The sequence below is a fragment of the Diplotaxodon limnothrissa genome, linkage group LG2 (assembly GCF_057381915.1).
Source record: "Diplotaxodon limnothrissa isolate DT_005_m linkage group LG2, D_limnothrissa_male_GT1.1, whole genome shotgun sequence".
In the NCBI taxonomy this organism is placed as follows: Eukaryota; Metazoa; Chordata; class Actinopteri; order Cichliformes; family Cichlidae; genus Diplotaxodon; species Diplotaxodon limnothrissa.
In genome coordinates, this window is record NC_140597.1 from 25,864,056 (window position 1) to 25,883,006 (window position 18,951).

An 18,951-nucleotide genomic window follows, 5' to 3' on the forward strand; every position below is an offset into this window, starting at 1 on the left:
ATAAGTTGTGCCGTGAACTAAACCGAGCCGTATCTTTATGAATAAATCATCCCTTCCTGAACCCCCACCCCCCCACTCTCTCCAAAAAACTGCTTTATAGCAGCTAACTTATTCCACAATTATGTAACTCGGTGGCGTGTAACACAGTCTATTTTCTCAGTGCTCGCGACATTAATAACAACAATAAACACAGTGTGACATCCCGCTTGATCCCTGTGCAAGATCAATAATTCCCTTGATCACAAGAGTTCACCTGGTTCGTCACTGAGGGTTTGGTTAGCAGCCGAACAATAGCTTTCATGTCAGAAATAATGGGTGTGCCTGCATTATGTGGGAAACCTTTAATTTCAAGTGCAGTGTGCTGCGGGTGAGTCTGTGTTTGGGTTGAAAGGAAGAGGAAAGGAACACGTACAATATTCAGTTTGAAGCGTGAGCCATTTTGAAAGCTCTTCTCAAAATGGAATGAAGACAAACCTATAGGGTATCTATATCTAAACAAATAAAGTGATCACATCCTAAATGTTCTGGAAAAAAGTGACCCAATGCAAAATAAATGTTGAGTCAATGTTACAACAATGTTAAAACCTGACGATGTAATAGTAATGACATTAAAAGAACACAATAATATAATTGATCGATGATGATCTTTCTATAGTTGATCAGGTGACAATGAGGTTGAAAAGTCATAGATTTATAGCTGACCGGGAAATTATATTGAAATGTGGTGGATTTTATAGTTTAAATACCACAGAAGTTCAGTTGATTAGAAGTCATAAATTCAACAATGTGTCAGTATTAAACTGCAAAAATGATCAAGACTCAAAGGTAGAATTCAGGTTGACACTAAAACTTTGATTTAACATATTTTCAATTATTGTTTGCGATCTGGGTCGGGTTTCAATGAGACTCTGATAAAAGTTGTCTGTGCTTACATAAGTCAACAAATAAGTAATGGAGGCTTAAGTTGACACATTGACGGCAGAAAGTCAGCATCTCAACAGATGATCCAGATAATCCACGGAAAGCAGGGAAATAATGAACACTATGCTTGTGTTACACATAGTACTTGATCTGAAAATTTGACTGTTATGTTTTTGCTTCACGTAATGCTGGAGAAATGCAGAACAGAGAAATCAAAAATTCCCTGAGAAAACTGAGTGTTTAAACTCTCCTTTTTAGTGCAGTAGCAAAAAAAATAAATACTGACCCTGCTGGGGTTACATTATACGCCTCGTATACAATCCGTTATTGAATGATTCTGACCGCCAGCCTGAGACATTGCTGCTGGCAGGAAGGGTGTGAGTGACAGGGCTGATTTATTTCAGTCTACAGTCATATAACGGAGGGAACGCAGACACCTGAGGACCAGAGTGAACTCCACGGGGCCATGCATTTCAGACAAACGCGCACCTATGAGGAGACACGGACGACAGATGCCGACTTAAACATATCCAAACACATTCACCTGAAGAACACTACGCTCTTTTACTCAAATCCACTCAATATTTCCCTCATTGCATCTTCCCTGCTGCGCTTAAAATATAGTACAAGGAAAAAACTAGCTCTTCACTGTAACACAAGTATAGTGCTCATTATTTCCGTGCCTTCCATGGATTATTTGGATCATCTGTTGAGATTTTGACTTCGCCTGCGATGCGTTAACTTAAGCCTCCATTACTTTGGCAGGGTTCATATGAAGAGTGAGGGCCAAGCCTTGCAACAATACTACAGCTCAATGTTGATGCGATTAGCTAGTTTGAATCTGTTCGCAGAAGGCAGACAACTGCAGGGTTAACCAAAGCCCTGTGTTTTATTCACATTTTATGGATGTGCGACTGTTTAGGATGAGAGAGGTGAGGGTTTTTCACCTCTGAAGAATGGAGAACAGAGTTTATTAGCGAATGCTAGGACTGAGAAGAAGTAAAGAACGAGGAAGTTAACGGGTGCACAGATGAATGGAGAATTCTTTGGGTGTTTATGTTTGTGTGTGTGTTTGTGTGTGGTGAGGGTGAGGGTCAGTCTTGGAATCCACCTGTCTGCAGAGATAAACACAAGAAGGGCCCAACAGCACAGACTGGGGCTTATGGGAGGGCCTGACTGACAGTGCTGACATTTAGAAAGAGCACAGTAAACATGGCCTTGCACAGAATAAATAGCAGGGGGAGCAGTTTGGCCAATACACACACAATCACGTACTGTACGCATTAATGCATCGCATCAGTTTGAAGCATAAATTAATACAAGTGAGTCTATGCATGTGCACAGAGAAACAGAGCTGCATGTACACCTTGATGCACAGGTACACTGTAGACTGTTCCAATCTGATAGCCTACTATTAGAGCGCTGACAAAGAAAATGGCAATAAGTGTTTGCTTTTAATAGAACCAGGCTACACACACACACACAGATACAGGCTGACGAGAAAATTAAACACGCCTACTGATTAATCCAGGACAGAGTGGATCATCAGTGTTGTTCCTTGGCCTTTTGTCTCTGATTAAATGGAGAAGTATGAAGAGAGAAGTGCTTCAGGCTGCCTACCACAGAGCTGAATGCACCTCTAGAACAATCTGTTCTCACCTATTAGTAATAAAGGCACAGCGATGAGAGGTTTACAGGCACTGACTGGGAAATGTCAGCAAATTCAGAAACATAATGTCTTTTACGTAGTTTTATTCTGAAATATATTAATTAACCATCTATCTATCTATCTATCTATCTATCTATCTATCTATCTATCTATCTATCTATCTATCTATCTATCTATCTATCTATCTATCTATCTATCTATCTATCTTCAACCCTACATTTAGGCATGTAGAAGTGGTCAAGACGACGGGTTCGTCTGAGTATTTCAAAAGCTACTGTAATTTTCTCATAACCACATCTAGGGTTTACAGAGCATGGTCTAAAAAAAGAGAAAATATCCATTGAGCGGCAGTTCTCTGGGTGAAAATACCTTGTTGATGTCAGAGGTTAGAAGAGAATATCCAGACTGCTTTGAGCTGATAGAACGGGAACAGCAACTCTGTTATTAAACTTGTTAAAACCAAGCCATGCAGGAGAGGATCTAGGTACCCCTCCTGTCAGCTACGAACCGGAAACTGAGGCTACAGCCAAACTGAGTATTGTTGGTGATGATGCCCATCACTTTATGACCACAGCCCATCTTCTGATGGCTGCTTGCAGCAGGATAACGCACCGTGTCGAAAAGCTCAAATCATTGCTAACATTACAATGTGTTCCTTGTGCTCACAAGGCCTCCATAGTCATACAAATCATATCCGTTCAACAGATCACCTTTGGAATGTGGTTAAACAGCACACTTATATCATGGATGTGTAACCAACACAGCTGCAGCAACTCTGTGATGTAATATGTCAATACGGACCCTAATCTGCTTTATGTCAAATATTATTTCATATAGTCATATATATCCACATAGTCACTTTGTATATCAGCTGCTACCAAATTAACAAGTTCTTAATTAACTAGTTAGAGCTACAACATCAGACAAATCAATATTGTTGATGCTTTAAAAAAAACTAACCTAAGATCAGCCAATCGGCAAGGATAATGCTGATTGGCTGTGCTGCTTACATATGTGCTTACATAATAACCAACAAGTGAGTATCTAGGATTTCATAAGCGGTATTTGCTAAGACATCAATAACATTGCTCCAAAAAATACACGCACAATTCTGAGTGAGAAGTGTTATTTTGTACTTTAGCAAAGTTTTGAATATACAAAATGTTAAAAAAGTGACTTGTGCCTGACAAGGTATCCTCGCTCTAAAGCACACTCTATTTTATTGTCTCTTTCTCTCTAAATGGGACCATAACATACAAAATGAACATAACGCCATATTGAAAAAGACCTGAAGGTAGTGCCTTAGAATATAAACTGTTAAGAGAGTTTTTACTGAGGACGTCCCTGTAATACGCCTTCTTTTCGCAATCCGGAGAGAGAAGTATGGAGGTTTTAGGCACAGCCGCACTAGCTTCCTTTTTCACACTGACAGGACATATTCAGTCTATGAATAAAGTGGAAAAAGAAAGACAGGCTGCAGCTAGGCAAGAAAAAAAAAAGAAGATGGTCAAACCCTACCTTACATACAAGAACAAAACCTTCTCAAGAAAGAATTTTTTTGATAAAAGTAAAACTGCGTACGCTGTGTAATACTCTGTTCTTGTGAATTTGTGATGTTACAAGCACTGTTGCTTTCATCTGACAAACCGTACAGTATGTCCTTTAACTCTAGCAGAAGAACTCATAATGCTTTAGGAGACACATCAGCATGCACCAGTGTGTGTGAATATGCACTGTGCTAACTAGAGCAACTAGGTCACCCAAATTTTCAAGGGGAAGATGTTTCCTTCAGGCCAGTATTCAGCGGGGTGAAACATTCACTGTGTTGGTTTTTCAAGACACCAAGCAGGCCATGCTGATCGCTACAGCATGTCCTGCTGCACACGCTGTGACATGTGCAGTTTTTTCTTTTTAGAAAAAAAAAAGTCTGTGAATTCCCCTGACGCCCCCCCCAAAAAATCTTTTACCAAGAACCAAAAATGAACACTCAGACTCACCTTGAAAGGACACTCCAAAACAAAGAGAGGTATTTGACTGAAGTCCTTAGAGGACAAGCGCCCTTAAAGCCCAACCTCACTAATAACACTAATGAAATTCGGTTCCACCTCAAACCTATTTTACACAGAACATAAGAAAGTAGAGAGGAATGGCCTGTTTTGTCCTTTTAGCCGAAGTCAATGAAAGGTCTTGCATCCGCGGAGGTCGTCCCCCCTCGCTCCTCCCCTCGCAAATACTCTTAATTTTGTTTTTTTAAATTGCAAAGTACACACCATTCCACACACACAGCTCAAAGATGGCTGTGCATACAGAAGGAAGGGACAATTTTAAGGAAGCACCGTGACATTCCCTGGCCCTCTCTCTTTGTGTGGCATACAAGAAAATCAATAGTTAATCCAAATGCATTTTCTGCCTGTAAGAGAAGAGCATTTGGACAATAGGCTTCATCTCACATGAAGCACAGCACAGTCTGCAGGCAGAAAACAGTAAATGTCAGATGAAGGCCTGTGGGAGGAGGAATTCACTACCTACATTATGTACTGCTGAGCACCTATGTGCCGCATGCAGGCTCGTGGGTTGCAAAGTTGTTTTGTTTTTTTCCGTTCTGTTATTTGTGCAGGGTGAGGCCAAAGTGAAAATACACCCTTTAATTTGCCACAAGAAGGAAGTCGAGATGGAACGCAACGATGCTTACGAGTACACTTTCAAGACGGAGCGCTGGGATCTCCAACTTCACGGTAGCTGCTACATAATGTATATGCAGCTTAATGTTTAAAGAGACAAGAAGCTCTGTCTACGAGTGACCTAACCTGTCTCTGCTAGTTCAGAGCTTACAGTGATAACACTGACATTATCTTCTCATCTCCCCCTGTTAGCGCCTCTGGAGAGCTCAGAAAGTCGACCTCAGTGTCTCTAATTTCAGACACTTAATGAGATTTTTAATTGGTGACCTTTTGAGAACGGTTTCATACCACAGCTCATGAGAGCACTTGAGGGAAGCCAACATATAACACTCAATACTCACACCAGGATCCTTCATAGCAGCTTCTTAAGGCTCTAATATTTGCACAACCGACTGGCTAATCACTTGTGAGATGCAGAATGGCAGGAATTTTTAATTTTATAAAATACTAAAGCTTTCTACTGACTACCAGTTTTGACTGTCCTAGATTTGTGCCATGTTTTTAGCACTATGGGAATTATCTGGAAACTGAATGAGACCACAACAGTCTGCAACATGACCACATCATAAGCTGGCTCTTCTGCCCTTCATCAAAGTTTTATCACTTCTTTGTATGACAAACGGCTAAGAAAAACACAACAAAATCTCAATAAACAAAACTCAAGTGAGCTGAAAAAGAAAGCAAGTCAGCATGCTGAGGCGTTGGTGTGGCAGATAGATATGTACTACACGTAGGTGGTACTGAATGTCTCTTTGTGTACCAACAAATAAAAGCAGAGACTCAGAGGAGTATAAAGCTTCAAAATTTGTGGCCTCAGCTTCTTACCGTGGTGAAATATCACAGCCTTGCTGCATGAAGGCGCCAAGTGAAAACCAAAGGGAATTGAAGATGCCAAATTCATTGGTTTGCTCTGGACTCTGCTGGGTGGTGTTCTGCTGCGTCGGTGTCTGGCCCTGCTGCACCCCGTTGGAAGCCGCCGCTTGGGTGGGAGTCTGCGGCTCGGCTCCCTCCTCGTAGTCTTCGGCGTGCCACTCGTACGGGCTGAATCGACTGACCAGGAAGAGGACGACGCTGACGCCAATGTAGGCAAACACAATGCACATCCAGATCTCGTAAGCCAGCGGGTCCAGGAAGGAAAACACGCCAGGCTTGGATTTGGTTGGTTTCTTGATCATTATAGAGATACCCAGAGACATGAAGGGCTTGGAGAAGTCAATCACCTCTTCACGGACCAGGGTGATAGTGAGCGGAGCCACAGCCACGTCTGCTTTCTGAGGAAAGAGCACAAAGGCAGGTGTAAACAGTGCTGGATAAAGTAGCATTTCATTGAAATTCTGAGGTGGAATGATACTTGTGTTTCCTTGTTTGCAGCAAAGGTCTGAGAGGATCACCGCAACCACTCAACGTGCACTACACCGTGTCTAGATATAAATGTATTCTTGATCATTATCCAAGTGTATTGCACAACGAGAAAGCAAAAGAAAGACCAGTTCTTTCAGTTTTAAGATGGTGTCTTTATCTTCCTCCCCCTCATCACAGCACAGTTGGTACACACAGCAAAAGTTAGTCGGTAACGATCCAGGTCAAATTAAAAACACAGCACAATTTCAGACTTCTGAAGAACAAAGTGGTTAGACTGTCGAAATTGCAATTCAGAGGAACCTTTAGTAATCATATAATCACAAATTATTCTAGCAGCAAACTGTAAGGATTTGTTTCTTCCAAAGTGAACCTTGCCCAAAGTCTAACATATTAAAATTATATTTAAATAAGCAGCGCAGAATACTAATAAAAAGAAAGCAAAATAGGTAATCATCCTTAACAGGCTTGGGGCCAGTGCGGTTTTCAATGTGTTAAGACCTTCAATAATCAGTATTCACAAAAGACATTTAAAAGTTAATTTTCCAGCTTTGACTGTGGGGAAAACAAAAAGAAAATCTTAGAAGAAGCTCCACCGACTCACCCCATACACCAGCTCTCCGACCATGCCATTCCACATCTTGGTTTCGGGATCTCGGGCTCCGTACTTGCCATCTGAGACAATCTTCAGTTTGTACTGGTAGCCCACATGCTTTGCTATCTCTGCAGCCAGCTCCACGATGTAGCCCTCGTACTTATCATTCCCCACAAGCTGTTCGTGGTTCTTCTTCAGCATCACGTATGGAGACTCCTGTTGGATGTGGGGCAGCCATGAGTAAAAACAGATTTTTTATGTGTTTCTTTTTATTTTCCTAAAGTTTTAAAAATCATTTACAGGAACTCACTCAACAGCTTCTGAAATGATTTCCCTGAAATTAGTGTGCACTTTGAAAATGAAGTGCTATCTCTTGTTCTAAACCGAGGCTTAGGGCAAAAAAAAGGAAAAAAAAGCACTGGCCCCCAGATATAATTGTAGGTTTAAAGGTTGAGAAGAAAAGAAAATTAAATGGAACTACAAGGCATTATTTTAGCTTTGTTCCCTGAAGGTAGGTATGCAATTCATCCACAAAGACCCTCTAAGTAGGATGAGTGCGACTGAATCGTGCACTGAAAAGCACATAGCATGCAGCAAGAAAACAGGAATTGGGCAGCATTGTTAGAGCCGAAGAGACATGAGGTATGATTCAAACGAGCACCTGTGTAAGTGCGTGCATGAAGACAATGAAGCTGACAGCTCTCTGAAACCAGGATAACCTCTGCTCCAGGGCCACATTGTTCTTCTTGTTACATCGACTACTGCACATCTCACACTGATTGACTTGCCTGAGAAACTGCAGCTGGCACTACACCTGGGGCTCCACTTTCAGAAATATGTATTTCATACAGAATTAAAGTCGCCTCAGTATAAATTGTCCAGCAGCACTAAGAAGGCCTCAATTCCCACAAGTTGTTATGTGTTCCTGTTTTAAGCGAGAGTTTTCTGCTGAGCTTAGAAAATCCTTCCATCGTGTTCACCAGTGTCTAGATAAGGAGGCGGGGTGTAGGGAGGAGAGGGTTTCCTATATGTGTTACAGCTATCTGCATTCTCCCGCTCTTTATGATCCAGGTGAAGGTAATCATTGTTGCACATAACTTGAGGCTGGTAGACAAATGGCACCCTGGGGAGGCAGTGAAGAGAAAGGACTGGCGTGCAGCGCTTTCACAGTGTACGCACTGGCGCACGCAGTCATAGACAAAGACAGGGCACACGCAACTGTGACCATGCCCACTACACACACACACACACACACACACAGAAATACACACACACATGTACAAATGTGCACATGGAGATGTGGCAAGGCATACAAAAGGTCCTCCAGGACTGAATCACATTGACCTCGAACAGCTCCACTGAGATCTGCTGTCACTCAACCACATTAAATACAATACTCAGACACATTCGCTGCACATTTATACACACAAGAGCACTTGTGCACCTGAACAAATGCAACTACACATGTAGAAGTTCATATTTTTAATACATTTTAAAAATTCAATCATTTTCTCTTGTGTGCTGACATTACCCAATATATTTTAAGGGTTATACACACTAAAGGCGACAATAACACAAAAATCAGGCATGCTAAGATTAGACACATTTCACTCTTTGTCTGATTTCAGTGCAAAGCCGCAGTCATCAGCAAAGGAAGCTTTGATGCCCCATTAAACCAGTTGTGCCTCATTTCTCCACATCTCCAGGCCTAGTCTGTGGGCACAGGCTTGGACAGCAGGGACTACAGTGAAGAACTATGTGATATCAACACAGCAGCAAAACAACACCCACCCGTAGGCAACGAATCAGAGAGCACAGAAGTTAGAAGGTGTAAAAACTCCTGCGCCTGTGCTCCTCACACCTTATCTCTTCTCTTAGCTTCCAAGACAGAAAACTAATTTATCTTCCCGGAGAAAAGGACACTGACAGGAGATTATGTCAGAGAGAGTTATTTTGGGGGCTTACTCCGGAGACTCCAACTCTTGGGTTTAAATAAGGATTTTAGGCATACTTTCGAAAGTAGATGTCAATAGACTACATGTCAGGATTTTCCTTTGCAGCTACATTAGTGGCTACTTTCTTATATTTAACTCAGTAATCTTATTATAGTAATACTACAACAACCACTTGATTGGCTTTTCAGTGAAAATGATTCTAACAGGATCTCTGGTCTTCCAGTTGTACTGCAGACAGCTGAAGTGGCAGAAGCTACATGCATGCAGAATGTATTCCCGGCACTTCACATGTTCCACGTTGTGTTATGTTACAGCCTCATTCCACAAAGGATTCAATTCATTTTTACCTCAAATTATAAACATATTACCCCATAAAGACAAAGTTTTCTTGAAATTCTTGTAAATGTAGTAAAATTTGAAAACTAAAATATAACAACTACATAAGTATTGAAAGCCCTGGCTCAATATTTCAATCTTCTCTCAAGCTATGTCAGGTTGGATGGGGAGCGTCTGTGCACAGCCATTTTCAGATCTCAAGTCTGGGCTCTGGCTGTGACACTCTAGGACATTCACAGAGTGGTCCTGATGCCACTCCTTTGTTACTTTGGCTGTGTGCAAAGGGTCGTTGTCCTGTTGGAAAACTGGGGCTAAACCAGAACATTCTGGAGCTTGTTATAATCAAGGACACGTTGCTGCATTCATCTTTCCCTTGACCCTGACTAGACTCCCTATTCTTACTGCCAAAAAACATCTCCAGAGCATGATGTTGCCGATGACGCACTGCATTCAGGGCACAGAATTCAATCTTTATTTCATCAGAACAGAGAATTATTTCTCGATATTTGAGAGTCCTTTAGGTGCCTTTTGGCAAGCTCCAAGTGGCTGCCCTCTGGCCTCTCTCTCCTGGAGTGTTGGAGAGTTACTTTCAAACAAAGAATGTGTTTAGTTAACTATGTCTAATCTCTGAGATTATGCACTCTGTTTTTCTGAAAAATAGCCTAAAGGCTTGAAAACTGGGTACAAAAAAACCATGTAAGCTATCAATCTCCTTTTCTCGCAGCTGAATGGATTGCATTAGGGTTCACTTTGGGCTTCATTTAAGCTGAACTGACTACTGCAGCCATTTTGCACTAGTTTGTTTAAACATAATTATATCTGCTAAGTGGCAGAGATAGTTGGCTTCTGAAAATTTCTTTATCTTAATTACAACTTGGAGGCTGACTGGAAGAGTTTTTCTCCTCTCACTGGCAATGATGTCTATATATGCAGCCAATGGCTCTAAAAAGAGTGCACAAGTTGATGTGTACTGATGTCTTTTCTGTTATTCTACATTGTTTCTTGCCTTCATCAGCTCCACTAAGAATCTTTTATCTGGTGAGCACTGAAGTCATCTGAAGGAAGGCGTGTCCCACAAAAATCCCACAGTCATACAGTCTTTCTATACCAGAACTCTGTAAAGGCAGCTAAAGCAGCTTTCCTATCAGATATTATTGAGACTAATAGCCACAACCCGCGAATGATATTCAAAATTTTTAATTCAGTGATAAATTCCTGTCCGGACTCTTCGAGCTCGGCCTCTCAGGCTCTCTGTGAGCAATTTCTTATTCATTTTAGTGGAAAAGTTTTATTACTGAAGGCTTCACACTCTCACTCTCTTGTGCTGAATCCTGTTCCGGTTTTACGATGCATGTCCACCTTTTCTCACTTTGAGCTGTTATCACTCCCCACTCTTAAGGGAATAATTGAACAATTGAGAAACTCAAATTCTGTGCATGATATCCTTCCATCCCGAATTATCAAGGAAAGTTTTGAGGAATTTGGGCCTTGCATCTTATTTTTAATGAATTTATCATTGTTAGTGGGCTGTGTCCCGACTGCTTTTAAACATGCGGTAGTGCACCCTGTTCTTAAAAAAAGTAATTGCGATCAGAAAGACCCTGCCAATTATAGGCCAATCTCAAAACTTCAGTTTTTATCAAAAGTTTTAGAGAAAGCCGTCTTTCTCCAAATACAGGCTTACTTAGTTGCAAATAATATCACTGACAAATACCAGTCTGGCTTTAAGCCACACCATAGCACTGAAACGGCCCTGCTAAGAGTCTATAATGATCCTCTTGTATTTGCTCACTCTGGTCGCCCTGCTGTTTTAGTTTTATTGGATCTGTCTTCAGCCTCTGACATGGTTGATCATAATATACTCTTGAGGAGGCTAGAGCATGTTGTAGGCATTAAGGGTTCTGCCCTTAACTAGTTTAATTCTTACCTCACAGATAAATCCTTCTCTGTTGTGATGGGAGGATACTCTTCCTCTGTTGCCCCTCTCTGCTGTGGTGTGCCCCAGGGGTCTGTATTGGCCCTTTATTATTCTCTTTGTATATGCTACCCTTGGGCTTCATATTTGAAAAATACAATATTTCTTATCACTTTTACGCTGATGACATTCAAATCTCTTGTCAACTGACTGATGATTTGTCAGCATCACTGAACTCCCTGTACGATTGCCTGAGAGAGGTTAAAGATTGGCTGTCAGATAATTCTCTCATTTTAAATGAGAAAAAAGCTGAAGTTATGGTGTTCGACAGCCATATTCCTCGAGACCAGCCTGTTGCCCTGCTGGGGCCCCTAGCTAACTCTCTCTGATTCTATGCGTAACCTGGGTGTCTATTTGGATAGCTCCTTTAAGCTTGATAAACAAGTATCATCAGTAGTTAAATCTGTTTTTTTTCAACTGCGCCAGATTTCTAAAGCTAAGCATTATATCACACAGGGACCTGGAAAAACGTATCCACGCTTTTGTGACCTCCAGGTTAGATTATTGTAATTCTCTCTACTGTAGTGTCCAAGCCTTCTCTCTTCGAAGGCTGCAACTCGTTCAGAATGCTGCGGCTCGCCTTCTTACTGGAACTAGAAAATTTGACCCTATTACTCCGGCTCTTGTTGATATACACTGGTTACCAATCAAATATCGCATTGAGTTTAAAATCTTGCTACTCACTTTTAAAATCCTGGATAACATTGCGCCCAGCTACCTCACTGACCTCCTCAATCTGTACATTAAGATCATCAGGTCAATTACTCCTGGCCCAACCTAAGTTTAGACTGAAGACCAGAGGCGATCGTGCCTTTGCTTCAGCTGCACCCAACCTTTGGAACAGCCTCCCTGCTTCTATTCGAGCCTTGGACTCAAGATTGAAAGAATATCTATTTGACTTGGCTTTCCTCACCAGTTAATACCCTTTTAAATCTTTTAAATTTTAAACTTTTAAATCTTTTATAAAATTTTATAAAATGTATTATTTTATTATTAATTTTACTGCTGTTTTTGTCTCAGCGGATTTTGTATTTATCTAACTCTTCTGGTCTGTTAGTGCCTCTATCCTGTCTATGCTAGTGCCCGATTTGTACCCTGTTATTAACTTATGTTGACTCTCCATATTACTGTGAAGCACTTTGGTGTGCCTTCGGGTTTTTAAATGTGCTATATAAATAAAACTGTAATGTATTGTATGCAAAAAAGAAAGCTTTCACAGGATTCTATACAGTCCTGTGAAAAATGAGGCTCATCTCATGATTCAGTAGCTGGTAGCGCCACCATAATTTTAAATTACTATTTTTCTCTATGACTTTATCAGTCTCTCACATCATTGTGAAGGAATCTTCACCCACTCTTATTTATGAATTTGCTTTAGTTCATAAAGACTTGTGAGCATTTGTTTAAGCACATCTCTCTTAGGTCTCCCCACAATATTTAAATCAGGTTGACGTGTGGACTTTGACTGGGTCATTGGAACTACTTGATTCTTCTTCTGTTGTACATTTGCTGCTGTGCATGGGAACAATGTCCTGCTGAATGACCCAATTTCGCCGAAGCTTTAACTGTCAGAGAGATGACCTCACATTTGACTCTAGAATGCTTTGCTATAAAGAGCATGCAAGACTTCTAGGTCCTGTCTCTGTGAAACAGGCACAAATCATCACTCCTTTCACCACACTGCTTGACTGTAGGTATGATGTGTTTGTGCCTATATGCTGTGTTCAGTTTGTAACAAACATAGTGCTGTGCATTATGGTCAAACATCTCCACTTTGGTCACATCTGTCCAGAGGAAATCATTGCAGAAACCTTGTGGTTTGTTCAAATGGATCTTTACCAATCTAAGACATGCTGCCATGTTCCTTTTAGAGAGAAGAGTCTCTCCTGTCAACTCTTCAAAACAAGCCATACTTGTTCAGCCTTCCTCTAGTTGTACTGTCACGAACTGCAACATTTAACATGCTAACTGAGGCCTGCAGAGTCTGAGATGTCGCTCTGGAAATTTTTGCAGTTTCTCAGTTTCGCGTCGCACTGTCTGATCTTGAGGTGAGTTTGTTGCGACTTCTACTCCTGGGAGGATTGGTAATCTGTCCTGAATGCCAACTTGTCAATATTTTTTTTCACTGTTGAATGATTGACTTCAAACTGTGTGCAAATGGTCTTATAAACCTCCACAGATTGATAGGCAGCAACAATTGTTTCTAGATATTGCTGGTGTCTTCCCTCCTCAGAATTGTGTTAACATACACCTGAAAGCTCCAGAGCAGCAAACTGCCAAAATGTCTTCCTTCATAGAGATGCTCATACTTGCTGATGTAGGTTGTATTTTTTCACAAGACTGCAGAAAGTCATGTGAAAACTTTTTTTTTTCACATGACATATAAGTTAAGCTGCTTAATTTCTAATTCTGGTGTGCATATACCTTTCACATATACATTAGAGCCATTAAAGCCACTTTTCACTGCAAAAAAAAACATTTTCACTTTAAAAATATACCACTAGTAAAAATTAGGGAACCAGTTCATAGACAAGCTACTGAGAACATCCTGTACCTCCAGGGATATATTGTACTAACTTTAATATCCTCTACTGTACTATAGTCAGATATTATCAGCTATGATTACAAAATATAATGATACGTGTCACAAGAATGGATTAGGTCGAATCTGACCTCACTTGCAGACCATTTGTGTTACTGCCAATAAATACAACCTGAGACATGTTGGATGACCTAATGATGACATTTATGGTAAAAAAAATAAAAAAATAAAAATTAAAAGGATGCACTGACATACCACAGCCTCATATATAACAGTTACTTTGTCTATTTCATGAGAAGTTCTAATGCTGCACAGACACTTCTGCTGGTTCTTTCTAGTCTGCCTGTTTTTTTTTATGTGTGTTGACATTACCACAGAGATTATGTTGACCTTTTGTGAGCTTTTAAAAGTGCAATAAATGTGTACTATACCAACTCTAACAGTCATCAACACTGTATGTCAGGCATGAGATTCTGCACTTCAGATGTACACGGAGCAATAAAGTTATACTGATACTCATTGTTATTCTGAGCAGGCTTCAGTCAGAATGAGAGCAGTTAGAAAATGTAGCTGGGAAAAGAAACAAGAGAGCAAGATACAATTGCGGACGCCTGCTGAATTCTTTCAGGGTCGTGAAATTTAAGGAACTCTACCATGATAGAAAATATGTTACTATTACTTTATCTGTTTCAGTCTCTCAAATTAAACACCCTCGTCCCCTAAAAAAAGCCCTTAACCTCTGTTTGTTTGAGTTTTTTTGTTTTTAACTCATACTTACCAAGATAGTGGTGACTATGTAAGTTCTGTTCAGCAGTGGGTAAGTCTCGTTGCTCCCTCTCAGGCTGGCTGTGGTCACGTACTTCTCATCTTCATTCCAGTAGCCGACCTAAGGCAAGGAGAATGTGTCACAAAGTAGGGCCCGTGTTTAATTAACTGCCTAAAGTGAAACTGACTATATGAGAGAAAAATAACTTTTACTCCCACTCAAAGACTCGAGCTTAAAGGCAGTTTATCATATTTCAGCTTATATTTAAGTCCAGCTCAATGACCTATCAAGCTGATTTAGCAGCTCTTACTGTGAATGACTGAAATCCCAAAAGAGACATGTATGTGGAGTGCACAAAATTTAATTGAAATGATGAGCTGTATTTAATAAAAATGTATAATTTATCAGGCATTTCAGATAAATTCAAGTACTTAAGTCTCCTCACTGGATAGCTTCTCCAGCGCAAGAGGAAAATATGAATTTCCTGCTATTTCAAATAAACATTCAGTTGCATTTGCAAGACTGAAAACATACCAAGAAGTAAGGTAAATCCATGTCTCTAATTTACCTTTCACCCTTAAGGTATTTGCAGCAGTAATGATGTACTCATTTGGGAGCTGCTCAGTGAGGTGTGAGAGTAAAAAGCTACTCATACACTTCACTGAAGGTAGTAGGAGATTTCTTGTTAAATGTGAATCTTAACTTTTTAAATTAGAAACTGGCTCTTTGGAGCATTCACTCGTTTGACTACAGTACAAGGTTTTAAAATAAGCTACAGGGTTAGTCAGACACATGTAATAAGACTGCATACATATTGTCTTTTTAGAAAGGGGGCCCTTGGGCAAGAATGAATATCTTAAATCGGACCCTCAGGCTCACCTTCTTGGGTCCAGAGGGGGCCAGTTCCATGACACTAACAGTGTAGTTGGTTCTGCGGCCTTTCTCATTAAACTGAATGTGACCAGTCAATCCATCTATACGGACCTGTAATGGAGTCAAAGATATCGAATAAGTAATTCAGATCCTCTCACTTCCTTGGCTGGTACGGCTGCCCCGTAACGTGATATTCAACCAGCGTTTCAGTGCTAGGAGCAAGCACTCGCACATCATGCTAACATGACATGCATTCTAAGCGCAACTCGCATGTTTTGTGTCGTTTTCATTTGTGAGTGTCCGCGCGTCACTGTGGACATAAATGACAGACGGTGTGCACGTATGTGTGCAGAGTGCACCGTGTTTGTCTTGGCTGTGTGATGGAATTAATTGAGCGAACACGAACGGCTTCAATCTCCAGTCTATCTGCAGGCAGATGGCGAGACTGATTCGGAACAGGCCTCTGCGCAGCCACTCTGCAGACAGCGCCTTGGGCAGCACACTCACACAAGCACTTGTACTGTACGTAAATCCTCATGAACACAAAAGCAGTTTTTATATTTCCATATTTTGCGTGAATGGTGTTGAATGGCTTGAACTTAAATTTTCTTTTTTTTTATTAGCGTTCTAAATTTAATCCAAATAACTGTCCGTGTTCCTCAATGCACATGCAGGTCGGCGTTCGTGTGTCTCTGTGACATTAAGGAGTCTCACAGCCAGTCCAGCATTTTCATCGCCAAATATTACATTTCTAAACTCAATTGCTGATGTCATATTTCATGATAATCACAGTCGAGTGTTATTGCCTGCAGGTTGTGTTTATTAGCTATGATGTCACATTTGATACTGGAGAGCTCTCCAATGACTTAATGTGAACTTTACACGACAGAATGAGACCTAATTTGTTCAGCCAGCCCAAACTCAGGAGCTGTTAGCCAATGTGCCACTCAAGAAATTGTGTGAGTGTGCACGAGGATCTATGTATTTATGCGTGTGTGCATTAGTGTGTTCCTCTCCACGTGTGCAGACCTGCTGCAGGGCTCTCTGGATGTCTATGCCCTGTCCCCAGGGAGCTGGTGGGTTGGCTAGGCATTCTCCAGCGTTGCCCCTGCGAGATATGTCTATCCTCTGTCTCCTTAAATTCTGAAAGGCTGTGGACATGACTTTCACCCCGTCATATGTTAGAGCACCTGTGTACTGCAGAGAGCAAGTTTAATTCAATTACATTTCATGTCACAAACACTAGAAGCGCTTTGCTTAAACATCAGAGACTTCATTTCTATAACTTAAACTTTAGGTTACTTTCTTATGCCTGTAAATACACAAATACCTTGATATGGTATCACTCTCAACTTGGTATAGATAAATAATTGCTATAGCAGAAATCCAAAATCCAAAAAGCATATTCAGGTAAGAGTTACCTATTATATAGACACTAGGCTTAGAGACTTATGGAAGAAGAAGAAAGTAACTCAGAAATTTAAGGGGTAGTACTTTGAGTCCAGGCTTGGGCACTTTGGAGTCCTTATTATCAAACTCCATCCACTGCTGGACGATGCGGCTCACACTCGGCTCTGAGTTGTTGACGAGCTGAAAGCCGGTTATGTTTGCCCCGCCTTTCCTCAGATCTGTCAGATCGATGTCCAGAAAACCCTGAGAGGAAACCAGACAGAAACAGATTACACACACATACTCACACAGGTACAGAGGATATGTTAACTCCCTGTGAAATCCAGCTGATATGTTCTTCTACAGCAGTGGATTGCAAACAGGGGTTCTGGTTATCCAGGCGTCACAAGAAAAAAACCCACATGTAAAATGGATCTCGCCTCTACTTTTGAGCTTCATAAGCAGTTTAGCTTATAAGCAGATGGATGAATGGATCAATTATCATAACTTGTTAAAAACTGCATCAAAGGGTTTCAAGCAGGTGAGCATTTTGTAAGAACACTGTCCAAAAAGGTTTTGGAACCAGCAGCAGGGCACCTAACATTTGGTGCCGCTGGTTGGGTAATTTAGCTAACTTTATTACATTTTAAGTACTGCTTTAACTGTGCCATCACAAGTTCAGGTTTTAATTTCTTAATAAAGAAAAAAAATCTTTCATTTTTACATAGGGAGATCATCCCATTGAGCAGACTTCATTTAGGTCTTTCCTGAGGGACAGAAGTAGTGAGAAAGAAAATAGAAAACCTCATTACATGGAAGGAGCAGTCCGGCACTAATCTGTGATAGACGGAGTCCTCATATGCTACTGTTAACAACAGCAGGATCAAAACCTTATAGGCTACTGTGAACAATGCAAGGCGAGCCTCAGGCAAAGAAGAATGGAGGAAGAAGCGATTTACTGTAATGGTATTTCCTTCTTGTATCCCCCCCCCAAAAAAAACTATTATGTGGAGAGGGCTGTTTTTCAGAGGTAGAAAGTAGGAAAGACAGTTTCAGTCTCTCAGCAGGCTTCCTGTCAGCGTGGGGAGAGGAGGAGGTAGACAAGAGGGATCGGGTGGGAGTGGAGACAGAGGAGGAAAAAAGATTTGTCTGTGATTTGTATGAGGTTTAAAAGCAAAGTTTTGATTGATGAGGAGAAAAGGTGGCTCTCTCTGGATTGTCTCCAGCGTACCATCCGTTTTCTTTCTTCTCTGCTCTGATGTTGTTGTTGTTTTTTATCATGCCATTTGAAGCCTTGGCTCTTTTTATCACATCCGTTCCGAATTCGCGCTTGTTTACTGTGTTTTGATTTTCATACAGTCAAAAGAACTGAAGAAAAACAAAGAGGACTTGCTGTTCCCTAGCCTAAAGTTATCTAGAATTGTTTTTTTTTGGTTATTTTGCCCTTTTTCATTTAAGAGAAGAAGAAAAATACCCCAAACATATGCGGGCAACCAAGAGGGGCAGCATTCAGTCTGCTTTAACAGCCGCATTTCCCTTAATGTACCTGTATGTGTTGCCAGGTGTCCATATTTCTCAGCTCAACAGACAGACTTATGTCTTTTTTCTGCTCCATGAATGAGCTAATGCTGTGCAGTCAGCTGAGGAGGTTACTATAGAAACTAGCCTTTGCTAACACAGGACGTAGATGGGGGATGTTCCCGACAGAATTGTAACCACAATTTAAGTACTTACTGAAATTCAGTCTGTGCTCAGAATCAACGCACACAAGCACACATGTGCACTGAGGTAAGTAAATTAACTAAAAGGTCCAAGGACGTATAAAGTCATTTTCTTTCTTTTTTTCCCCGTTTTTTTGGTCCAACATTTTAACGGGCCCATTATAAATGA

General features: G+C 40.9%; 1 protein-coding gene across 2 annotated transcripts in view; it reads right to left on the bottom strand.

Moving 5' to 3' along the window:
- The window catches only part of gria1a (glutamate receptor, ionotropic, AMPA 1a), a 72,786-nt gene that overhangs the window by 21,086 nt on the left and 32,749 nt on the right, over positions 1-18,951 (bottom strand). For both annotated transcript variants that reach the window (XM_085369021.1, XM_085369017.1), the window contains exons 6-11: positions 17,167-17,325; positions 16,702-16,869; positions 15,679-15,783; positions 14,812-14,919; positions 7,235-7,441; positions 6,097-6,542 (exon numbers count right to left, since the gene is read on the bottom strand). In XM_085369021.1, the coding sequence (XP_085225147.1) occupies positions 6,097-6,542; positions 7,235-7,441; positions 14,812-14,919; positions 15,679-15,783; positions 16,702-16,869; positions 17,167-17,325 (1,193 nt within the window). The remainder of the gene's footprint in view (positions 1-6,096; positions 6,543-7,234; positions 7,442-14,811; positions 14,920-15,678; positions 15,784-16,701; positions 16,870-17,166; positions 17,326-18,951) is intronic.